Source organism: Capricornis sumatraensis, chromosome 7 (assembly GCF_032405125.1).
Source record: "Capricornis sumatraensis isolate serow.1 chromosome 7, serow.2, whole genome shotgun sequence".
Lineage (NCBI taxonomy): Eukaryota > Metazoa > Chordata > Mammalia > Artiodactyla > Bovidae > Capricornis > Capricornis sumatraensis.
Genome location: NC_091075.1, coordinates 20,982,700 through 21,006,573, shown reverse-complemented (window position 1 = coordinate 21,006,573; position 23,874 = coordinate 20,982,700). Strand labels below are relative to the sequence as shown.

The 23,874-nt window shown below is 38.4% G+C and overlaps 1 protein-coding gene across 1 annotated transcript in view; it reads right to left on the bottom strand.

Annotated features, from left to right (window-relative positions):
- Positions 1 to 1,005: 1,005 nt before the first annotated feature.
- DKK2 (dickkopf WNT signaling pathway inhibitor 2) overlaps positions 1,006 to 23,874 on the bottom strand; it is a 129,418-nt gene continuing 106,549 nt past the window's right edge. Inside the window, exons 2-4 of the mRNA XM_068975736.1 lie at positions 5,381 to 5,531; positions 3,948 to 4,103; positions 1,006 to 1,256 (exon numbers count right to left, since the gene is read on the bottom strand). Of these exons, the coding sequence (XP_068831837.1) occupies positions 1,006 to 1,256; positions 3,948 to 4,103; positions 5,381 to 5,531 (558 nt within the window). The remainder of the gene's footprint in view (positions 1,257 to 3,947; positions 4,104 to 5,380; positions 5,532 to 23,874) is intronic.

Here is a 23,874-nt window from a genome sequence, read left to right as displayed (position 1 = left end):
AAAATTTCCTTGCTGTGCTTCAGTGCAGAACAGATATATCTCATTTCTTTTATCATTTTTACTATACTGCAGAGTACGTGAAGAGTAAATGTCTAGTTCTTTCTAACATAGGGAATGCCAAAGCTTTGAATAATATGATCTAGTAACTTTTACTGTGGGCATCTTAAAATTTTTACAACCTGAAAATTCTGCTCTGTTATTCACGATGGGTATAATTTGGAGAATAAAATGAGTAGGGATAACGCACAATCAAGAGATGCAATTTATATCTAGAAACCTGAATGGATTACTTTGGTCTTATTTTACTGGTTATTAATTGTAGCTGAAATTAAACGTTTCAAAAATATAAACAAGCAGCTTAAGGAAAAACAAAGTTGTTTTCTTTTTCCTGAAGGACTTAAAGACCTGTGATTATTTTGAAATTATTTAGAAAATATTGACTGCTTTTCTTCCTACCAAGGTCTTTAATTGAGCAGTAAGACGTAGTGTTTCAAATTAAAAGGTGATTTGGTGTTGCAGATTCTCTGTGCTCCATGCTTTTATTTCCCATAAACAATTCCTCTTTTCACGTTTTAGAGCCTGTTGTATGCCAGGGTATATGGGGAGTACTTTGTTTAAATAGAAATAAGGCTTTATAGTTATTTTTTATAGGCAGTCACCACTGTGAAAGAAATTGATCCTCCAGCACAACCTAAACTCCTGGAAAGTCACATGGTATTCATCAGTAATCCCTCTGTGTGCCTTTTATTTATTTATTTTTTTTTGAGTCATGGCATCTTCACAAATGTGTACATTATTTACATAAACAAGTTGCATGATGGAAAACACACTGACCACACTTGTCACCCTCTCTGATCTTCCATTTCCTTTTTCTTTGATCTATGTTCTTATCATATTCCTCATTTTACCCCTTCTTCTGAAATCCAAATCCTACTCTCCACCATGCTATAATGCATTAAATACATGGATTCACAGTCTGCTCCTGATGCTTGTCCTCAGAGGTGGTCATATTTTCTGACAGACGTGGAGTCTGGCTTTGGAGGAGTAGGTGGCATCTTTCCATACTTTACAAGACAGGCCTTTTGCGCAGTCACACCGCTGGAAGATTTCCAGCCCATGTGAGCCCTTCTTGCGCTGCTTGGTACAGACTTCCCCCTGATGGAGCACTGGTTTGCAGATTTTGGTCCAGAAGTGACGAGCACAGCAAAACCCTTCAGTGCAGTCTAATGAACGTAGACAGGGATCTCCTTCATGTCCTAAAGAAATGATGACCGAAAGATTTTACCATGACAGTGTAGGAGAAAAATCTACTCTGCAATCAGAAGCACCTAAAATATTTGTACTTAAACTATCTTCCTATCTTCCGTGATGTCTTAGAGTCATAACAATTGACTTTCCCTCTAATCATGTGAACCAAGTATCATCTCTTTCCGTTGTTTGCTGTCTGAATATTAAGTTTAATGAATAGCTAGGAGGGGGTTGCATCTTCTCTTCACTTTGGTATGGTGTGATCTTAGATATTTCTGTTCTGTGTTGTTGTTTACTTAGGTGAATGACAGTAAAAAGAAATGCCTTCTATTTAATTTGATACCTTCTTGGAAAAAGTAAACAAACTGAGTCAAGAAGGCTGAAGTTGTCTGTACCTCCTAAGGCCAGGTATCAGTTAAAATCTAGCCTGGAAAACAGGAGCTGAGTATTGAAAAGAGAAGATATTTAATGCAGAGAACGGGTCACACAGGCAGTGAGTTGCGAGGCTAAGAAGCCCCAGAGAACGTAGAGCAGCACCGCAGGAAGCCACCACCGCATTTAGGCTGGAGGATCCAGAGAAGCTGGTGACGTCAGCATGGGGCAAGGGCAGGGGACTGGCATCCCGGCAGGAGCTGAGGCCCCGAGGAGGCGCAGCTCTGCCAGAAACACTCCCAGAGGCAGAGAGAATCCGTTGGCCTTTCCCCTCCTCTGCCTCTCAATCTCTCACCACAGCCAAACCCGTGCGGCTGGAAGCCACCTGACAGGGAGTCTAGGCAATGAAGTCTGTGAAAAGCTATGATGCAGAGTGGAGCAGAGCAAGGGCAAACAGCCCCAGGGTCAACCAAGAACCCATCCAAAAAAAAATCACAGGAGCACAGATCTGGAGATTCAGTTCAGTAAAAGGATGAGGTAGGCAGAGAGCACCCACATGTCGCAGTGGGGTTGATGTGTAGCCCGCAAGCTTCTTTGTCATCTCCCAGATTGTAAATAGTTCTGACTTTTTAGGCCATGTGATCTGTGTCACAGCTCTTCATTCTGCTCTTGTATCACAAAAGCAGCCACAGATGATGCCTAAGTGAATGGGCAGGCCTGTGTTACGATGATCCAGAGAGATGATATGGGGTGGGAGGGGGGTTCAGGATTGGGAACTCATGTACACCCATGGCAGATTCATGTCAATGTATGGCAAAACCAATACAGTATTGTAAAGTAAAGTAAAAATAAAAATTAAAAAAAAATAAAAAAACTGGCAGCAGGACAGACTTGGCTCATGGGCCGTAGTGTGCCAAGCCTGATCTAAAAGGTTAGCTGCCATCCTGGATGTCACCAGTCCCACTGTGTGAATGTGGGCACAACTCACTAGCCATCAACATTTCTTGCTAGCTGCCATCAGGAAATTACACATATAATTAGCTAATAGTGATTAATAAATTAGAAACTGTACTGTAACATAGAGATCTGTCAGAATAAAGATGGACACTCATGTACTGACAACTTCTCAGACAGCTCAGCGGGTAAAGACTCTGCCGGCAATGCAGGAGACAGAGGAGATGCATGTTTGATCCCTGGGTCAGAAAGAGCCCCTGGAGAAAGAAATGGCCACCCACTTCAGTATTCTTGCCTTGGAAATCCCATGGAAAGAGGAGCCTGGGGGGCTGCAAGTCCATGGGGTCACAGAGTAGGACACGACTGAGTGACTAAGCATGCATGTACTAACAAATGCATGTGATTTCAGTGGGATAGAAATAGGAGATAAGGAGATAAGGCCTTCAGGAAGCATAGACGAGGGCTGGTTGAAGAGGAACTGTCAGTCACTTTAACCCTATTGATAGAATCATTAGTGTTTTAGGTTGGACTAACAAGTCAGATATTTTGTAGGATATTAGATCCACAGAAGGTAAAAATATGGGGAAATGGTTTTATGTTTAAGTAAACTAGGGAAATACAGTATCTAAAAAAGTTAACCTGTTTTCCTCATTGCTGAACTTGTCAGAGCCTTCAATATATCAATGTTTATTTTAAAGTTCCAAAAATGGGCAGATACACTATTATAAAACTCTTGAACACACAGGCTCTTTTAGTCATATAATATCTTGAAAGAACAGTGCTCCACAGAATACACTTGCAAAAGCCTCCTTTAAAAATATAGGTATTTCTACTTTTCAAAAATGTACTATTAGTGATTAGGCTTACCAAATATTGTGACACAAGGAAGGGAATTTTTATGGGCATACATAATCCCTCTAGAAACCAATTATTTTTGGAAAATTGGTTTATGCATAGTATATTACCTGGTTGTTTAGTGAAATAAAATTTCTGAATCTGCAAAGGTGAGAAAAGGACTCTAAATCTTAGTAATTTAATCTTAAGGCAGCAAACATTTTCCCATTTATGTTTTGCAATGCTTTATTCTTGATTATGGAAGAGAAATGCTTGTGTAAAAGATTTATTCTAAATATCTTGTAAAAAGGCTGAACTATTTAGAAAATGGCATGGTTAACTGGAGTACCACAATTCTTGTCATATGTATTTCTCACAATTTAAGATCTCCAAGAAACCTCTAGAATCCTCAAAATTGAGAAGAAATTCAGTTAAAATCTTACTATTTCAGTAACTTCTCATTATTTTTTTTTTCAAATTGCACTCAGAAGCAATGGAATTAATTATCTACATTTCTCTGGAACTACAACTATCCCCACCTTTTATATGTGACAGCTTAGTGTGAGGTCTTCCCAGGTTCTGCCATCCCAGGTCGTGGTTTGAGTGATGGCCGTGGTTCCGATCTCTGTGCCGAGTGCTGTCCAGAGCTGGGATATGAGGGGTTAAGATGCTCTCAGTGACTGGGATGCAGATGCCTGGAGATGGTCAGATAATTAGTTAGACTTGTTCAAGTAGTCTCCTGATGTGAAGTATGAGGCCATGTATCTATCATCTATCTAGACTCAATAGTTTGGACCTAAGCCAGGCTTTCTTGATTTCAATCTTGCCAGTCTCATGACCAAGTGACCTTGGGCAAAAATAGGGATAAAAACAGAATTCCTTTCATAAAGTTACTGTGAATACGTACAAAGAGTTTAGAAGAGTGACAGAGTGAAGTATTATCAAATCTTAGTAGCTTAAAATTGTCTGATCAGACATCTGTGTTCAGGATCAAGGTTCCTTTTTTAATCAAAAATAAAATCCCCATCCACACTGTAAACATCTCTAATGGGATGAGGTCTTCTTCCCTTCGCTTCTTGTCCAGGATACTCAGTAGGACCAGGCCCACAGGTCAGGAGCAAGTGTAGGAATATGAGCCTGATTATGATGTTTTGCATGACTAATTGTGTTCCTGATCATGTTCTGCAAGTATTTAATTGTTTACCATGTGTTGGAGGTTCTTCATTTCATCATCAATGCTGAACTGTCTGCCCATAAGGTCACTGAGATTGGGTGAAGGCCATGTAATAGACTTCTATGTTTCCTTTTGGAGGAAACAATCACTCTATCAGCATTTGTGTGTGCCACAGTGTGGGACTTTCAAAAAAGGGCACCTTGAGTGTGAGAATCAAGCTATGAAATTGGTATGAAAATGAAAACAATCTCACAAGTGTATTGATGAATCACAGGTTTCTGTCTTTGGTTCCTTTGCACATATTCACTTAAGTGTTCAGTGGAATATAGTGTCTAGCTATTTATATGCAACATTTCAATGGCATTTCAATGGCAACATTTCAATGGCAAATCCTGGGTCAGCATAGATTATAGATTATAGCAGGTGATCAGAGCCCAGGAAAACTAAGATCTGAGAGGGACAGTAAAGCACTCACCTGCAATGCAGAACACACAGGTTTGATCCCTGGGTCAGAAAGATGCCCTGGAGAAGGGAATGCCTACCCACTCCAGTATTCTTGTCTAGGAAATACCATGGACAGAGGAGCCTGGCAGGCTCCAGTCTATGGGGTCGCAAAAAGTCAGACACAACTGAGCGACTAATACACACACACCAGGTAATCTTATACATTTCTAAACCCTGATCCCACTCCTGCCAGTTTGGGAGTCTCCTTATATTTTAGAAGTATGACTAAGGAGAAGTCTCCAGGTTTCCTACATGAAAGGAAAGAGGCCCATCAGCACTGAATGAGCCCTTTACCATTATTGCAGCGGGTACCAGGACAACACATGCCATCTCTATGGCAGCGCTTCTTTTTCCTTCGACACACCATGCAGGCCGACGATCCTTGGTGAGGACTGTGGCAGTACCTCCCAACTTCACATTCCTTATCACTGCTACAAGGGTAGGCCTGTCATGAAGTAGAACAAGAACACCAAAAGCAAAGATTAGATCTTGTAAGCAAAAAGCTGTTGCACCAAATCGTGATGGAAAATCAGAATATTTCCCTCCTCAAAGGAAATATTTAAAAATGTTCTGAGCAGAGGTACTATGTAGTAACAATTACTTAATTAAGGGCTTTATCTTTGTCATCACCATCAGCAATCAATGTTTATAAAGTTGACAGTGTTCATGTATTTTCAATGACACGACGTTGGGGTTAGGATTTAGATTTTATTTTGATTAGTAGAGCCCTAACGTGTGACTCTGGAGGCTCAAAAAATAGCTGTAATTGTTATACTGCCACTGATTTAAGGTGTAAATGAAACAGCCTAGTCAGTCTTTTTTTTTACCCACTGAACTAGCATAAGGAGAAGGTTACAAAAAGCAACAATGGGCTGTGCTAGCAGCTAAAATACATTTCCTGCCCATTTATGGAACAGATATTCTAAGAGTGATTTCTCAGTTCCTGCCTGTGAGGAACACACAGACAGAGATGCTTCCAGAGAGTTTGAAGCAATGAAACTTTGGGAACAAAGAATTCAAGGAGCAGTATCTTCACTCCAAATTCAGTGATGAGCAGCAGTAGAATTCTGAGTGGTCGGAGCATGGTAAACTCCAGTTATATCATTATGTTCTCAGGGAACAAAAAAGCAGACTTGGGACATACGAAATAGCCCTACAGGCTACTTACACAGGAAGGACTTCTGTTCCTACACTTCTCTACCAAGTTGTTGATTCAGAAGGCTACTTAAGCAATGTCATATATTATCTCAAAAAATGCATTTATATACACCCTCCAATTATATATTCCTTGTATCTAGGAAGTTACTGGAATGCTTAAAATGTCCCTGTTTTCAGAGACTGAGAATGGAGAAACAGAAATATCATACCACACATCAAATTAACTCACATTTTGAGGCATGTTGACAGGGAGACTTATTTGGAAGTCTTTTTTATTGCTGTGGTGTAGTTTGTTTTTTTTTCCTGCTTTTCACAATAATGAATTTTTTAAAATTGCAAAATAAAAAAACTTAAAAAGCAATATAGTTTTTAAGCAAGCATAAATGATAGGACTAGAAAACTACAAGATAAAGTTTTTGTGACTCTCAAATGATTAGTGTGGTTTGAACGTTTTACTTTTGAAATGAGGTTGATGACTTTACCCTGCATGCACTGCTTCTCCCTTAGCCCCACCCCTCTCTTTCTTCCCTTGCCTTTTCTCCCTGGGCCTTCCTCCTGGGTATGTTTGCATGCGTTCAGACCCCTTGTGTTTTCCATTCAGATCTGATCATGTAAGAAAGAGGAAATAAGTGTGAAGTTGATGTGTGACTCTGGAAACTTTACATGTTATTTGATGATAAAAGATAAACCTGTAACATCATTACAATTTACTTTTACCCTCAGAAGAGAACAGAAAATAGAAAAACCTCTAACTTCAGACTGAAAAGTGTTCTTGAAGCATTCATTGCACACTGGAATATTTGATGCCCACTTTATAAGTGAAGCCCGATAAAACTATAAAATTAATTTGGATATAACTGTCCCATTCTGTAACTCCATCATTAGGCTTAAGAAAGAATCTGAATGAGCTTGAATTCAGAGTATGAGGCCACTTTTCAAGAGTCCAGCACTGATGAAAACAAAACAAATGTCACTTCCGGACTTGCTACACTCTTTCCCCCCGAGCACTTTACTGCCTTCATATTTAAACCCATTAAGTTTAACTGAAATACACTTCACATGTTTCTGATTCATTTACATTTGTTTCACCAAATTGTTTTGCAAGAAACATTTGATGTATCACAAGGTTTTTTTTTTTTCTTTCCTCAAAAATAGGACATGTTCTTTCAATGGAAGTAAACACTTGCCACCTAAAACATCATGTGTAATTCAACTCAAACAATGACTCTTCAAGGGATTTTGAATATAGAGAAATACTTGATTCCATTCCTAAAAAAATAGCCTGTATGGTAGAAAGCAACTTGTTTTCTAAAAGTTGAAGTACATTTACGCAGAAAATTAGAGAAAGCACATTATCATCTTCCTGTTCTCAGTAGATGGGAAATGGAAAATACTTGGTGGAAAATATTTGACACTGTTACAGAAAGCAGTATGCACAGTAGTACTTTGTGAATGGGATCACAGTAAAATTCTCATCAATTTTTCAGAGGATAGAGTAAAAATAGTAGGCAGTGTTATTTTGTTCCAGTGTATCTTTTAATGAACTAGAAATGATATAGGCAGAAAAAGTATGCAGGAATTTTTTTTTTAAATGGAAGGTTATTGTTAATGTGAACTTGTCCTTGGAATGGAATCCCAGAACATAATATTCAGGGAAGTTCTTTGACAAAAATAAAAGTGTTTAATAATTAAAATACAAGGTTCTATTACATAGCTTCTAACATGCTTATGGAACTCCTGGCTCCAATAAACAGCATTTATGTATGAATAAAATCAAGAATAGATGAGAAAAATTGATTGAAACAAGCTATAGGGAAAGGAACTGATATTTGGGGACATGCTTTGTCTTCTGAAAATCAGTGTCCCTCAGGATGGGTCTAGTCAGCAATAAAGTTTACTTGATGTAGCCATTAGCAAAAAAATGCAGAACAGGAGAAAACACCACTCTGACTGGTTAAAAGGGATTCTCATGTTTTTGGCCTAATGCATTATTTTTCAGGAAAGAGTTTTAAACCCAAGTATGAGAGTTCTGCAGTTTGCTATGGAGTTTTTCCTGAACATTCAGTTCAGTTCAGCTGCTCAGTCGTGTCTGACTCTTTGCGACCCCATGGACTGCAGCACACCAGTTTTCCTCATCCTACATTAGTCCCTTTTAACATGTCTGGAAATGGTATCATATTAGGCAAGAGAGGGAAGAAGGGAGAGACAGAGAAGAAAAGCACATAGTTAACATAGTTATGGAGAATCCTGAAGAAGTGATGACTTGTGGCAATTAACAAGCCCACTAAAGGGACTTATATACTTTAATAAAAGTGTCATTAAGAAACTTTCCCGTGGAAAAGTACTTTCCTTTACTTTGGCCTCCAAAGGTCCCATTTAATGATGATTTTTACATTTGAGCACCTCAGTCTAAGTTTCCATTTAACAAAAATAATAATATGCATCTCTGGTTCTTATAAATTAGTAAGAAGACTGATTCTCTTTGCCTTATATGGAAATTATTAATAGTGAATTTCTTTGGCTCTTCATTCACTTGACTTTAAGTGAACAGTATAAGGAACAGTGACAGTCTGTGTGGATGTCTAGAAATCAAATGAAAGAATTAGAGACTTTATGCAGGGCTATCCTGTATTAATATTTCCAAAACTGAATCAGAAATCATTCCCTGAGCATCCGGGAATACGCGCACGCCTTCATGCAAAATCATTCATGACTTATCCTCAGTCACACTTAGGGACTGAATTCATTTGCGAGACCTAATAATAGCAGAAGATAGGCCATAAATTAAGAAAGCATGAGAGCTGTCCCTGATGAAGCCAAAAAACAGAGAAGTTTTGCCCAACCCCCCCCTTTCAGACTAAAAATACAGTGGTTCCCATAAATAGAAGTGCTAGTTATCATTAGCAGGATGCCATGGACTGAAATAAGAGTGAACACATTGGGCACAGCTTGAAAATAATGTCCATCAGAAGTGAGCATTTCTTGTTTAGTATCAAGGGTATTTTTTAACATCCATTTACTCTGTGCTAATCTGGAACCTTTCTTTACAGTTTTAGCAACGAAGTGAAGAGAGGTTAAGTAACTTCTGCAAATAAGTCTTATGTGCTCAGCAGCAGAAAAGTTGGGGATCAGAGCCCTGCCCTGGGTTGTAGACCTCCCTGTAAGGCGTCACGACTGATCTTTTAATGACTGTTAATGCACACATAGAAAAGGTTTTTGAATGGTGACCAGTGTGCTGAATTTAGAGATTAGGAAAATCAACTTGGCCACTTCCCTTTCTAGAAGCCTCCAAATACCAACAGCATGTCCTGCTGCAGCTGTTGGAAAAACAGAATACTGGCAGAAAACACTGACAAGACTATAAACAACGTTTTCTCTTTCCATCTTTTTGACAACCGTTTTATGGCTGTTTAAATTCAGTGTAACCAGAGTTATAAGCAAAATCCCAGCATGCAAATAATGATAAATAATATTCTAATGAATAAAATAAAATGTTACTGCCTCTTCTTAAACTAATTGAGCCTCTTTTTTTCCCTATTATTCTTAAAACTGCAGAGAGAAAAGGCTTATTAAATTAAGACTTAGATTTAGGGCTGACTGTATTTTTTTTTACTTTTCAATTACTGCCCATCCCTTAGAAACTTCTCCCTGCCCCAATGCAACAGAGAAGTGATTATGAAATGGGAAGTGCTTCAGGTATCTCAGCAGCACTGACTACTTTTTATAGACCTTCTGCCACAAGTAAAACCTTAGTTTAACTCCCAAGCTTTCGAAACAGTGACATTGTTCCTATTTAATAGAGGAGGGAAAAAGAAGAGAGAAACATCACAAAGTTTTCATGTGGGGAGCCACCCATCCGGATTCTTGCAAGAGCGTCCTAGTTTTGTTGTTGTTGTTTTACTCGGGACAATCCTTTGTCCCCGCAAGCACTGTTTGTAACAATCTTGGAAGTTTTCTGGAGCCAGAAAAACGTCGTCAGCTGGGCAGGCAGAAGAAAGCCTGCAGGGGGACAACCCAGCTGTGGGAATGGAAAACATTTGAAGCAAGTGGATAGAGGGAGGTGGCCAAAAGGGCTGGGGACTAGAACATGTCTGAGGTCTTAACACAGCAAAGGGTTGGCGATTGCATTTGGGAAACCAGATCAGACTGACTTCCTCTCAGTCCCTAGGGAAAAGATTAATTTCCCTTGTCATGACATTCTGCATGATAGAGCTATATTTCAATGAACATGCAAAATATGCTACTCTTTAACGTGGTCGTTTCAGACTCATACCCTAACATTGTAACTGCAGGAGGTGCGGGGCAATATAACTCAATCTGTGTAGTTGTACACTTCATGCCAAAGGCTAGGCAATTTGATCTTTTCCTTTGTCCACAATTACCTCTAGGGAACAGGGGTTTACTAGATGCATCTTTGCGGATTCCTGAACCTATTGCCAGGAGAATTGAGCTCTTTTAATTTTGAGGGGAAATTTTCAGATATTTCATGATATTCTGGATGTGCACCATAGTTTTTTAAGGCGGCTGCTTAGATATTCCTTTAGTATTCAATAATTACTTATTTGGCTTTTATTTATTGAACTCCCAACTATAATACAGAAACTAAAAACTATATTCTGTGATCTGAAAATCATTGCCCCTAAAATAATTTTGAAAAACATGCATCATCACATGCATTTGATATGTAAAATGTTTCAGTGTAGTTTATTAATATATAATGTTAAACATTTTATAAGATGAAGTTCACAGTAATTTGTCATGATTCAATAAAATATTGTGCAGTGCAGCCTGATCCTAAAGTAAATCACAATGTATTTATCAGTAGATATTCTTCCTTGAGAAAGATAATCTTAGAAAACATTCAATTAAATTTTAAAATGCACAAGTCATCACAACTGTTTTGAATGTTTTATATTCAGAACTTTCCGACTAGAGCCAAGACTCACTTAAAAAAAAAAAAAAAGAATGATAAGGATGTTTAAAGTGATGAAGGATACATAAATTGATTAAAAAGAAAAACCTACAGCCAAGAGTACCAAGTAAGGCACTCACTCAGGCTCTCACTCAGATTCAAGAAGAAATCAATATCTTTACAGATAAGAGAATTCAGCACCACCAAATTAGCTTCACAACAAAAGCTAAAGGAACTGAAGATGGCGGAGGAATAGGATGTGAAGACCACTTTCTCCCTCACAAATTCCTCAAAAGAACATTTCAACACTGAGCAAACTCCACAAAACAACTTCTGTAGGCTGGCAGAGGACATCAGGCAACCAGAAAAGCAGACCATTGTCTTCAAAAACAGTGAACTTCTCTGGGTGTCCCTCAATGTGGAGAAACTTTTCATCTTTAACCTAGATGTTTTATCATCAGTGCTGTATAGATGGAGAAGTCTAGAGGCTACTGTAAAAATAAAACTGAAAACCAGAAGCAGGAGGCTTAAATCCAAAGCCTGAAAACATTAGAGAACTCTTGAATTCAGGGAACATTAAGCAATAGGAGCTCATCAAATGCCTCCATACCTACAGTGAAACCAAGCTCCACCCAAGGACCAAGAAGTTCCAGAACAAGACATACCACGCAAATTCTCCAGCAACACAGGAACACACTCCTGAACTTCAATATACAGGCAGCTCAAAGTTACTCCAAAACCTTTGACATCTCATAACCCATTACTGATCACTCCACTGCACTCGAGAGAGAAGAAACCCAGCTCCACCCACCAGAACTCCAACACAAGCCTCCCTAACCAGGAAACCTAGACAAGCCACTGATAGAACCCCACCCACAGTGAGGAAGCTCCATAATAAAGAGAACTCCACAAATTACCAGAATATAAAAAGGCCACCCCAAACGCAGCAATATAATCAAGATGAAGAGACAGAGGAATACTCAGCAGGTAAAGGAACAGGAGAGTTGCCCACCAAACCAAACAAAAGAGGAAGAGGTAGGGAATCTACCTGAGAAAGAATTCCAAATATTGATAGTGAAAATGATCCAAAATCTTGAAATCAAAATGGAATCACAGATAAATAGCCTGGAGACAAGGATTGAGAAGATGCAAGAAAGGTTTAACAAGGACCTAGAAGAAATAAAAAAGAGTCAATATATAATGAATAATGCAATAAATGAGATCAGAAACACTCTGGAAGCAACAAATAGCAGAATAACGGAGGCAGAAGATAGGATTAGTGAGATAGAAGATAGAATGGTAGAAATAAATGAATCAGAGAGGAAACAAGAAAAACGAATTAAAAGAAATGAGGACAATCTCAGAAACCTCCAGGACGATATGAAACACTCCAACATTCGAATTATAGGAGTCCCAGAAGAAGAAGACAGAAAGAAAGACCATGAGAAAATCCTTGAGGAGATAATAGTTGAAAACTTCCCTAAAATGGGGAAGGAAATAATCACCCAAGTCCAAGAATCATGCAGAGTTCCAAATAGGATAAACCCAAGGTGAAACACCCCAAGACACATATTAATCAAATTAACAAAGATCAAACACAAAGAACAAATATTAAAAGCAGCAAGGGAAAAACAACAAATAACACACAAGGGGATTCCCATAAGGATAACAGCTGATCTTTCAATAGAAACTCTTCAGGCCAGGAGGGAATGGCAAGACATACTTAAAGTGATGAAAGAAAATAACCTACAGCCCAGATTACTGTACCCAGCAAGGATCTCATTCAAATACGAAGGAGAAATCAAAAGCTTTACAGACAAGCAAAAGCTGAGAGAATTCAGCACCACCAAACCAGCTCTCCAACAAATGCTAAAGGATATTCTCTAGACAGGAAACTCAAAAAGGGTGTATAAACCCGAACCCAAAACAATAAAGTAAATGGTAACAGGATCATACTTATCAATAATTACCTTAAACATAAATGGGTTGAATGCCCCAACCAAAAGACAAAGACTGGCCGAATGGATACAAAAACAAGACCCCTCTATATGCTGCTTACAAGAGACCCACCTCAAAACAAGGAACACATACAGACTGAAAGTGAAGGGCTGGAAAAAGATATACCACGCAAATAGAGACCAAAAGAAAGCAGGAGTGGCAATACTCATTTCCAATAAAATAGACTTTAAAACAAAGGCTGTGAGAAAAGACAAAGAAGGCCACTACATAATGATCAAAGGATCAATCCAAGAAGAAGATATAACAATTATAAATATATATGCACCCAATATAGGAGCACCACAATATGTAAGACAAATGCTAAAAAGTATGAAAGGGGAAATCAACAATAACACAATAATAATGGGAGACTTTAATACCTCACTCACACCTATGGACAGATCAACTAAACAGAAAATCAACAAAGAAACGCAAACTTTAAATGATACATTAGACCAGTTAGACCTAATTGATATCTATAGGACATTTCACCCCAAAACAATGAATTTCACCTTTTTCTCAAGTGCTCATGGAACATTCTCCAGGATAGATCACATCCTGGGCCATAAATCTAAACTTGATAAATTCAAAAAAATCGAAATCATTCCAAGCATCTTTTCTGACCATAATGCATTAAGATTAGATCTCAATTACAGGAGAAAAACTATTAAAAATTCCAACATATGGAGGTTGAACAACACACGTCTGAATAACCAACAAATCACAGAAGAAATCAAAAAAGAAATCAAAATATGCATAGAAACTAATGAAAATGAAAACACAACAACCCAAAACCTATGGGACACTATAAAAGCAGTGCTAAGAGGAAAGTTCATAGCAATACAGGCATACCTCAAGAAACAAGAAAAAAGTCAAATAAATAACCTAACTCTACACCTAAAGCAACTAGAAAAGGAAGAACTGGAGAACCCCAGAGTTAGTAGAAGGAAAGAAATCTTAAAACTTAGGGCAGAAATAAATGCAAAAGAAACAAAAGAGACCATAGCAAAAATCAACAAAGCCAAAAGCTGGTTCTTTGAAAGGATAAATAAAATTGACAAACAATTAGCCAGACTCATCAAGAAGCAAAGAGAGAAAAATCAAATCAATAAAATTAGAAATGAAAATGGAGAGATCACAACAGACAAAACAGAAATACAAAGGATCATAAGAAACTACTATCAGCAGTTATATGCCAATAAAATGGACAACGTAGAAGAAATGGACAAATTCTTAGAAAAGTACAATTTTCCAAAACTGAACCAGGAAGAAATAGAAAATCTTAACAGACCCATCGCTAGCACGGAAATTGAAACTGTAATCAGAAATGTTCCAGCAAACAAAAGCCCAGGTCCAGACGGCTTCACAGCTGAATTCTAACAAAAATTTCGAGAAGAGCTAACACCTATCCTACTCAAACTCTTCCAGAAAATTGCAGAGGAAGGTAAACTTCCAAACTCATTCTATGAGGCCACCATCACCCTAATACCAAAACCTGACAAAGATACTACAAAAAAAGAAAACTACAGGCCAATATCACTGATGAACATAGATGCAAAAATTCTCAACAAAATTCTAGCAATCAGAATCCAACAACACATTAAAAAGATCATACACCATGACCAAGTGGGCTTTATCCCAGGGATGCAAGGATTCTTCAATATCCACAAATCAATCAATGTAATTCACCACATTAACAAATTGAAAAATAAAAACCATATGATTATCTCAATAGATGCAGAGAAGGCCTTTGACAAAATTCAACATCCATTTATGATAAAAACTCTCCAGAAAGCAGGAATAGAAGGCACATACCTCAACAAAATAAAAGCTATATATGATAAACCCACAGCAAACATTATCCTCAATGGTGAAAAATTGAAAGCATTTCCCCTAAAGTCAGGAACAAGACAAGGGTGCCCACTTTCACCGCTACTATTCAACATAGTTCTGGAAGTTTTGGCCACAGCAATCAGAGCAGAAAAAGAAATAAAAGGATCCAAATTGGAAAAGAAGAAGTAAAACTTTCACTGTTTGCAGATGACATGATCCTCTACATAGAAAACCCTAAAGACTCCACAAGAAAATTACTAGAGCTAATCAATGAATATAGTAAAGTTGCAAGATATAAAAATCAACACACAGAAATCCCTTGCATTCCTATACACTAATAATGAGAAAGTAGAAAAAGAAATTAAAGGAAACAATTCCATTCACTATTGCAACAAAAAGAATAAAATACTTAGGAATATATCTACCTAAAGAAACTAAAGACCTATACATAGAAAACTATAAAACACTGGTAAAAGAAATCAAAGAGGACACTAATAGATGGAGAAATATACCATGTTCATGGATTGGAAGAATCAATATAGTGAAAATGAGTATACTACCCAAAGCAATTTACAAATTCAACGCAATCCCTATTAAGCTAACAGCCATATTTTTCACAGAAGTAGAACAAATAATTTCAAGATTTGTATGGAGATACAAAAAAACCTTGAATAGCCAAAGCAATCTTGAGAAAGAAGAATGGAACTGGAGGAATCAACTTGCCTGACTTCAGGCTCTACTACAAAGCCACAGTCCTCAAGACAGTATGGTACTGGCACAAAGACAGACATATAGATCAATGGAACAAAATAGAAAGCCCAGAGATAAATCCACACACATATGGACAGCTTATCTTTGACAAAGGAGGCAAGAATATACAATGGAGTAAAGAAAATCTCTTTAACAAGTGGTGCTGGGAAAACTGGTCAACCACTTGTAAAAGAATGAAACTAGATCACTTTCTAACACCATACACAAAAATAAACTCAAAATGGATTAAAGAGCTAAATGTAAGACCAGAAACTATAAAACTCCTAGAGGAGAACATAGGCAAAACACTCTCCAACATAAATCACAGCAGGATCCTCTATGATCCACCTCCCAGAATACTGGAAATAAAAGCAAAAATAAACAAATGGGATCTAATTAAAATTAAAAGCTTCTGCACAACAAAGGAAAATATAAGCAAGGTGAAAAGACAGCCTTCTGAATGGGAGAAAATAATAGCAAATGAAGCAACTGAGAAACAACTAATCTCAAAAATATACAAGCAACTTATGCAGCTCGATTCCAGAAAAATAAACGAGCCAATCAAAAAATGGGCCAAAGAACTAAATAGACATTTCTCCAAAGAAGACATACGGATGGCTAACAAACACATGTAAAGATGCTCAACATCACTCATTATCAGAGAAAGGCAAATCAAGACCACAATGAGGTACCATTTCACACCAGTCAGGATGGCTGCGATCTAAAAGTCTGCAAGCAATAAATGCTGGAGAGGGTGTGGAGAAAAAGGAACCCTCTTACACTGTTGGTGGGAATGCAAACTAGTACAGCCACTATGGAGAACAGTGTGGAGATTCCTTAAAAACTGCAAATAGAACTGCCTTATGACCCAGCAATCCCACTACTGGGCATACACACCGAGGTAACCAGAATTGAAAGAGACACATGTACCCCAATGTTCATTGCAGCACTGTTTATAATAGCCAGGACACGGAAACAACCTAGATGTCCATCAGCAGATGAATGGATAAGAAAGCCATGGTACATATACACAATGGAGTATTACTCAGCCGTTAAAAAGAATACATTTGAATCAGTTCTAATGAGATTGATGAAACTGGAGCCGATTATACAGAGTGAAGTAAGTCAGAAAGAAAAACACCAATACAGTATACTAACACATATATATGGAATTTAGAAAGATGGCAATGACGACCCTGTATGCAAGACAGCAAAAAAGACACAGATGTGTATAACGGACTTTTGGACTCAGAAAGAGAGGGAGAGGGTGGGATGATTTGGGAGAATGGCATTGTAACATGTATACTATCATGTAAGAATCGAATCACCAGTCTATGTCCAACGCAGGATACAGCATCCTTGGGGCTGGTGCACGGTGATGACCCAGAGAGACGTTATGGGGAGGGAGGTGGGTCGGGGGTTCATGTTTGGGAACACATATACACCCGTGGTTGATTCATGTCAATGTATGGCAAAACCAATACAGTATTGTAAATTACAATAAAGGAAAAAAAAATTATTAAAAAAAAAAGCAGAACAGTACACAAAGTGAAGAAGATATGGGTATAATGATGTGGAAGACTTGCTGTATTTCTGATAAACAATTATATTAAAATAGCAATGATAAAGGCAGACTGGATCACAAATCAAAATTAAAAAAAAAAGCTAAAGGAACTTCTCTAGGCAGGGAAGAAAAAGAGGCCACAACTAGAAAGATGAAAATCACAAATGGGAAAGCTCACCAGTTAAGGCAAATGTACAGTAAAAGTGGGAAATCATCCGTACACAAATATGATATCAAAATCAGCAAGCATTAGAATAGGAAAGCACAAATGCAAGAAATGAGAAACACATTTGAAATTAAGAGACCAGCAACTTAAAACAACCGTGTGTGTGTGTGTGTGTGTGTGTGTGTGTGTGTGTGTGTGTGTGTGTGTAGACTGCTATATCAAAACCTCATGGGAACGGTAAACCAAAAAACTACAATAGATAGATACACAAAAAAAGAAAAATCAGTGCAAACACAACTCAATAGAGTATCAGATTGTCATCAAACCATAAGAACAAAAAGAAGAACAAAAACCTACAATAACAAATCCAAAACAGTTTTTAAAATGGCAATAAGAACATATATGTTGATAATTACCTTAAATATAAATGGATTAAATGCTCTAACCAAAATACATAGACTGGCTGATTGGTTATGAAAACTAGTTTCGTATATATGCTACCTACAAGAGATCTACCCCAGGCTCAGGGGCACATACAGACTGAAAGTGAGGGGATGGAAGAAGGCCCTCCATGCAAATGGGAATCTAAAGAAATGGAGTAGCAATACTCATATCAGACAAAATGGACTGTAAAGACTGTTACAAAAGATAAGGATAATGTAATATATAATGATCAAGGGATTAATCTAAGAAGATAAGGAAAGAAAGTGCCTTTCTGTATTTAGAATGTCCTGATCAATCACTAAGGATATCTTTGTTAAACCAATATTCTGAATTCTATTTTAGTTTGCCACCAAAAGTGTTTGTTGTTGTTGTTTTTAACCTCTGACTAATGCAGTATATCAAGATTTGGAATGGGTGATAGTTTTGCCTTTTCATACTGTTCATGGAGTTATAAATGAAAGAATACTAAAGTGGCTTGCCATTCACCTCTCCAGTGGAACATGTTTTGTCAGAACTCTCCACGATGACCCGTCCATCTTGGGTGGCCCTACATGGCATGGCTCATAGTTTCATTGAATTAGACAAGGTTGTAGTCCATGATATTAATTTTCTGTAATTAGTTAACATTGGTTAGTTTTCTGTAATTATGGTTTTCATTCTGTCTGCCCTCTAACAGATAAGAGGCTTGTGGAAGCTTCCTGATGGAAAGGACTGGCTATGGGGGAATCTGGGTCTTGCTCTGATGGGCTAGACCATGCTCAGTAAATCTTTAATCCAATTTTCTGTTGATGGGTGGTATATTACACTGAAAGATAAACTCCCAGGTCCATAGGTGCCCCGTATGATACTGGAGAAGAGTGGAGAAATACTCCAGAAAGAATGAAAGGATGGAGCCAAAGCAAAAACGGTGCCCAGTTGCAGATGCGTCTGGTGATGGAAGTAAAGTCTGATGCTGTAAAGAGCAATATTGCATAGGAACCTGGAATGTTAGGGCCATTAATCAAGGTAAATTGGAAGTGGTCAAATGGAAGATGGCAAGAATGAACATTGACATTTTAGGAATCAGAGAACTAAAATGGACTGAAATGGGTGATTTTAATTCAGGTGGCCATTATATCTACTACTGTGGGCAAGAATCCCTTAGAAGAAATGAAGTAGCCCTCATAGTCAACCAAAGAGTCCGAAATGCAGTACTTGGGTACAGTCCTAAAAATGACAGAATTATCACTCTTCATTTCCAAGGCAAACCATTCAATATCACAGTAATCCAAGTCTATGCCCCGAACGACTAATGCCAAAGAAGCTGAATGGTTCTATGAAGACCTACAAGACTTTCTAGAACTAATACCAAAAAAGATGTCCTTTTCATCATAGGGGACTAGGATGCAAAAGTAGGCAGTCAAGAGATACATAGACTAACAGGCAAGTTTGGCCTTGGAGTACAAAATGAAGCAGGGCAAAGGCCAACAGAGTTTTGCCAAGAGAATGCACTGGTCATAAAAAACACTCTCTTGCAACAGTGCAAGAGATGACTCTACACAAGGACATCACCAGATGGTCAATACATAAATCATTGATTGTATTTTTTGCAGCCAAAGATGGAGAAGTTCTGTACAGTCAGTAAATCCAAGACCAGGAGCTGACTGTGGCTCAGATCATGAACACTTTATCGCCAAATTCAGACTTAAATTGACGAAAGTAGGGAAAACCACTAGACCATTCAGGTATGACCTAAATCAATTCCCTTTTGATTATACAGTGGAAGGGACAAATAGATTCAAGGGATTAGGTCTGATAGACAGAGTGCCTGAAGAACTATGGACAGAGGAGGTTCATACCATTGTATAGGAGGTGGTGATAAAAACCATGCTCAAAAAAAAAAAAATTCAAAAAGGCAAATGGTTGTCTGAGGAGGCCTTACAAATAGCTGAGAAAAGAAGAAAAGCAAAAGGGAAAGAAGAAAAAGAAAGATACATTTGTCTGAATGAAGAGTTACAAAGAATAGAAAAAAGAGATAAGAAAGCCTTCCTCAGTGATCAGTGCTGAGGAACAGAGGAAAACAATAGGATGGGAAAGACTAGAGATCTCTTCAAGAACATTAGAGATTCCAAGGGAACGTTTCATGCTAGTTCAGTTCAGTTCAGTCGCTCAGTCGTGTCCGACTCTTGTGATCCATGAATCGCAGCACCCCAAGCCTCCCTGTCCATCACCAACTCCCGGAGTTCACTCAGATTCACGTTCATCGAGTCAGTGATGCCATCCAGCCATCTCATCCTCTGTTGTCCTCTTCTCCTCCTGCCCCCAATCCCTCCCAGCATCAGAGTCTTTTCCAATGAGTCAACTCTTCACATGAGGTGGCCAAAGTACCGGAGTTTCAGCTTTAGCATCATCCCTTCCAAAGAAATCCCAGGGCTGATCTCCTTCAGATAGGACTGGTTGGATCTCCTTGCAGTCCAAGGGACTCTCAAGAGTCTTTTCCAACACCACAGTTCAAAAGCATCGATTGTTCGGCGTTCAGCCTTGTTCACAGTCCAACTCTCACATCCATACATGACCACAGGAAAAACCATAGCCTTGACTAGACGGACCTTAGTTGGCAAAGTAATGTCTCTGCTTTTGAATATGCTATCTAGGTTGGTCATAACTTTCCTTCCAAGGAGTAAGCGTCTTTTAATTTCATGGCTGCAGTCACCATCTGCAGTGATTTTGGAGCCCCCAAAAATAAAGTCTGCCACTGTTTCCACCTTTTCCCCATCTATTTCCCATGAAGTGATGGGACCGGATGCCATGATCTTGGTTTTCTGAATGTTGAGCTTTAAGACAACTTTTTCACTCTCCACTTTCACTTTCATCAAGAGGCTTTTTAGTTCCTCTTCACTTTCTGCCATAAGGGTGGTGTCATCTGCATATCTGAGGTTATTGGTATTTCTCCCAGCAATCTTGATTCCAGCTTGTGTTTCTTCTAGTCCAGTGTTTCTCATGATGTACTCTGCATAGAAGTTAAAGAAGCAGGGTGACAGGATACAGCCTTGACGTACTCCTTTTTCTGTTGGAACCAGTCTTTTGTTCCATGTCTATTTCTAACTGTTGCTTCCTGACCTGCATACAGATTTCTCAAGAGGCAGGTCAGGTGGTCTGGTATTCCCATCTCTTGAAGAATTTTTCACAGTTTATTGTGATCCACACAGTCAAAGGCTTTGTCATAGTCAATAAAACAGAAATAGATGTATTGCATAGGAACCTGGAATGTCAGGTCCACGAATCAAGGCAAATTGGAAGTGGTCAAACAAGAGATGGCAAGAGTGAATGTCAACATTTCATGCTAAGATGGGCACAACAATGGATAGAAATAATATGGACCTTACAGAAGCAGAAGGTATTAAGAATAGATGGCAAGAATACATAAAAGAACTATACAAAACAGATCTTAATGACCCAGATAACTATGATTGTGTGATCACTCACCCAGAGCCAGACATCCTGGTGAGTGAATTCAAGCGGGCCTTAGGAAGCATCACTATGAACAAAGCTAGTGGAGGTGATGGAATTGCAGCTGATCTATTTGAAATCCTAAAAGATGATGCTTTTAAAGTGTTGCATCCAATATGCCAACAAATTTAGAAAACTCAGCAGTGGCCAGAAGACTGGAAAAGGTCAGTGTTCATTCCAATCCCAAAGAAGGGCAATGCAAAGAATGTTCAAAATACCAAACAATTGCACTCATCTCACATGCTAGCAATGTAATACTCAAAATTCTCCAAGTGAGGCTTCAACAGTACATGAACTGTGTATGTGTAGATGTTCAAGCTGGATTTAGAAAAGGCAGAGGAACCAGAGATCAAATTGCCAACATCCATTGGATCACAGAAACAGCAAGAGAGTTCTAGAAAAATATCTGCTTCACTGACTACACTAAAGCCTTTGACTGTATGGATCACAACAAACTGTGGAAAATTCTTCAAGAGATGGGAATAACAGACCACCTTACCTTCCTCCTGAGAAATCTGTATGCAGGTCAAGAAGCAACAGTTAGATCCAAACATGGAACGACGGATTGCTTCCAAATTGGGAAAGGAGTACATCAAGGCATTTATTGTCACTCTGCTTATTTAACTTCTATGCAGAGTACATCATGTGAAATGCCGGGCTGGGTGAAGCACAAGCTGGAATCAAGATTGCCAGGAGAAATATCATATCCACATGACACAACTCTTATGGCAGAAAGCGAAGCAAAACTAAAGAGCCTCTTGATGAAAGTGAAACAGGAGAGAAAGCTCGCCTAAAACTCAAAATACAAAAAACTAAGATCATAGCATCCGGTCCCATCACTTCATGGCAAATGGATGGGGAAACAATGAAAACAGTGACAGACTTTATTTTCTTGGGCTCCAAAATCACTGCAAATTGTTATTTCAGCCATGAAATGAAAAGACCCTTGCTCCTTCAAGGAAAGCTTTGACTAACCTAAACAGCATATTAAAAAGCAGAGATGTTACTTTACCGACAAATGTCTATCTAGTCAAAACTATGGTTTTTCCAGTAGTCATGTATGGTTGTGACAGTTGGACCATAAAGAAAACTGAGCACTGAAGAATTGATGCTTTTGAACTGTGATGTTGGAGAAGACTCTTGAGAGTCCCTTGGACTGCAAAGAGATCAAACCAGTCCATTCTAAAGGAAATCAATCCTGAATATTCATTGGAAGGACTGATGCTAAAGCTGAAGCACCAATATTTTGGCCACCTGATGTGAATAACTGACTCCTTATAAAAGGCCCTGATGCTGGGAAAGATAGAAGGTGGGGGAGAAGGGCACAACAGAGGATGAGATGGTTGGCTGGCATCACCATCTTGATGGATATGAGTTTGAGCAAGCTCTGCAAGTTGGTGATGGACAGGGAACCCTGCTGTGCTGCATGAGATTGCAAAATGTCAGATAGGACTAAAGGACTGAAATGAATTCAACTGTTTTCCTTTTCTCTCCCCATAAAATAGCAAAAGGCTTATTGTAAACACAGGCATTTTCCCAGACAATTTTAAGGAAAAGAACCATGGAAGGTGGAGATCTGGAAATTGATTCCCTAAAACAATTCATGCTGTGCACACTGTGGAAAACCTTTGAATACCTTTTACACATGCTCATTTTAAGACTAAGTTTGTTAGACATTTGATTTTTTTATATAAAAGTTCAGAATTTAGAGAATTTCTACCAATACTTCCTGGATTATAAATTAGGAATGCTAGATTTCTGGCAGGGTTCATTAACCTCCTCAGTGTTCAGAAAGCCTCACCTAAATCCTAAGAAACAATAATTTTGTGAAATAAATTCAGGGTCCTCTCCCACTTCAGTTCTTCACCCTGTTCTCTGTGTGTCATTAAGTGGAAAAGAGGTTCTAAGGAATTCCCCACTTCGAACACAGACCACATTCTCAACTGCATTGTGTGTTTCCCTGCTGCTGATCAGGGGGCGAATGGAAAGAGGAATGCTTCCTTTATGGTCTCAGGACCTGAGAAATCTAAACCATCTTGTTAACTTGGCTTTTATTTTGCTGGTTTTAGGCCATTTCCCCCTCATTTGGAATATATAGGGCAGAACATTTCTATCCCTGTTCAAAAAGCATTTCCAGAGTGCTTTTGTAGCAGTGGCTGGAGCCCTTTATACTCCATATGTAATCATAAAGCCCTTGGTAATTCTGCATTGATTCAGTATAACTGTCCTAACCAAAACAGCAAAAGAAATTCCACAATTTTGCATTTTCTTTTAAATCCAGGATCAAAGGTCTGTAAAATATAATTTTCATTGTAGCCTTTCAAACTTACCTGACCTCATGACCTGTAGCAAAGTAATATGGTAGACAGAAATTTGGAGTTATACTGAAGTTTGAATTATGCATTCACAATTAATTTGTTGTTACAAGTTATTTAACTGAGTCTCAGTTTCCTCCGTGATAAGATGGAAATAAT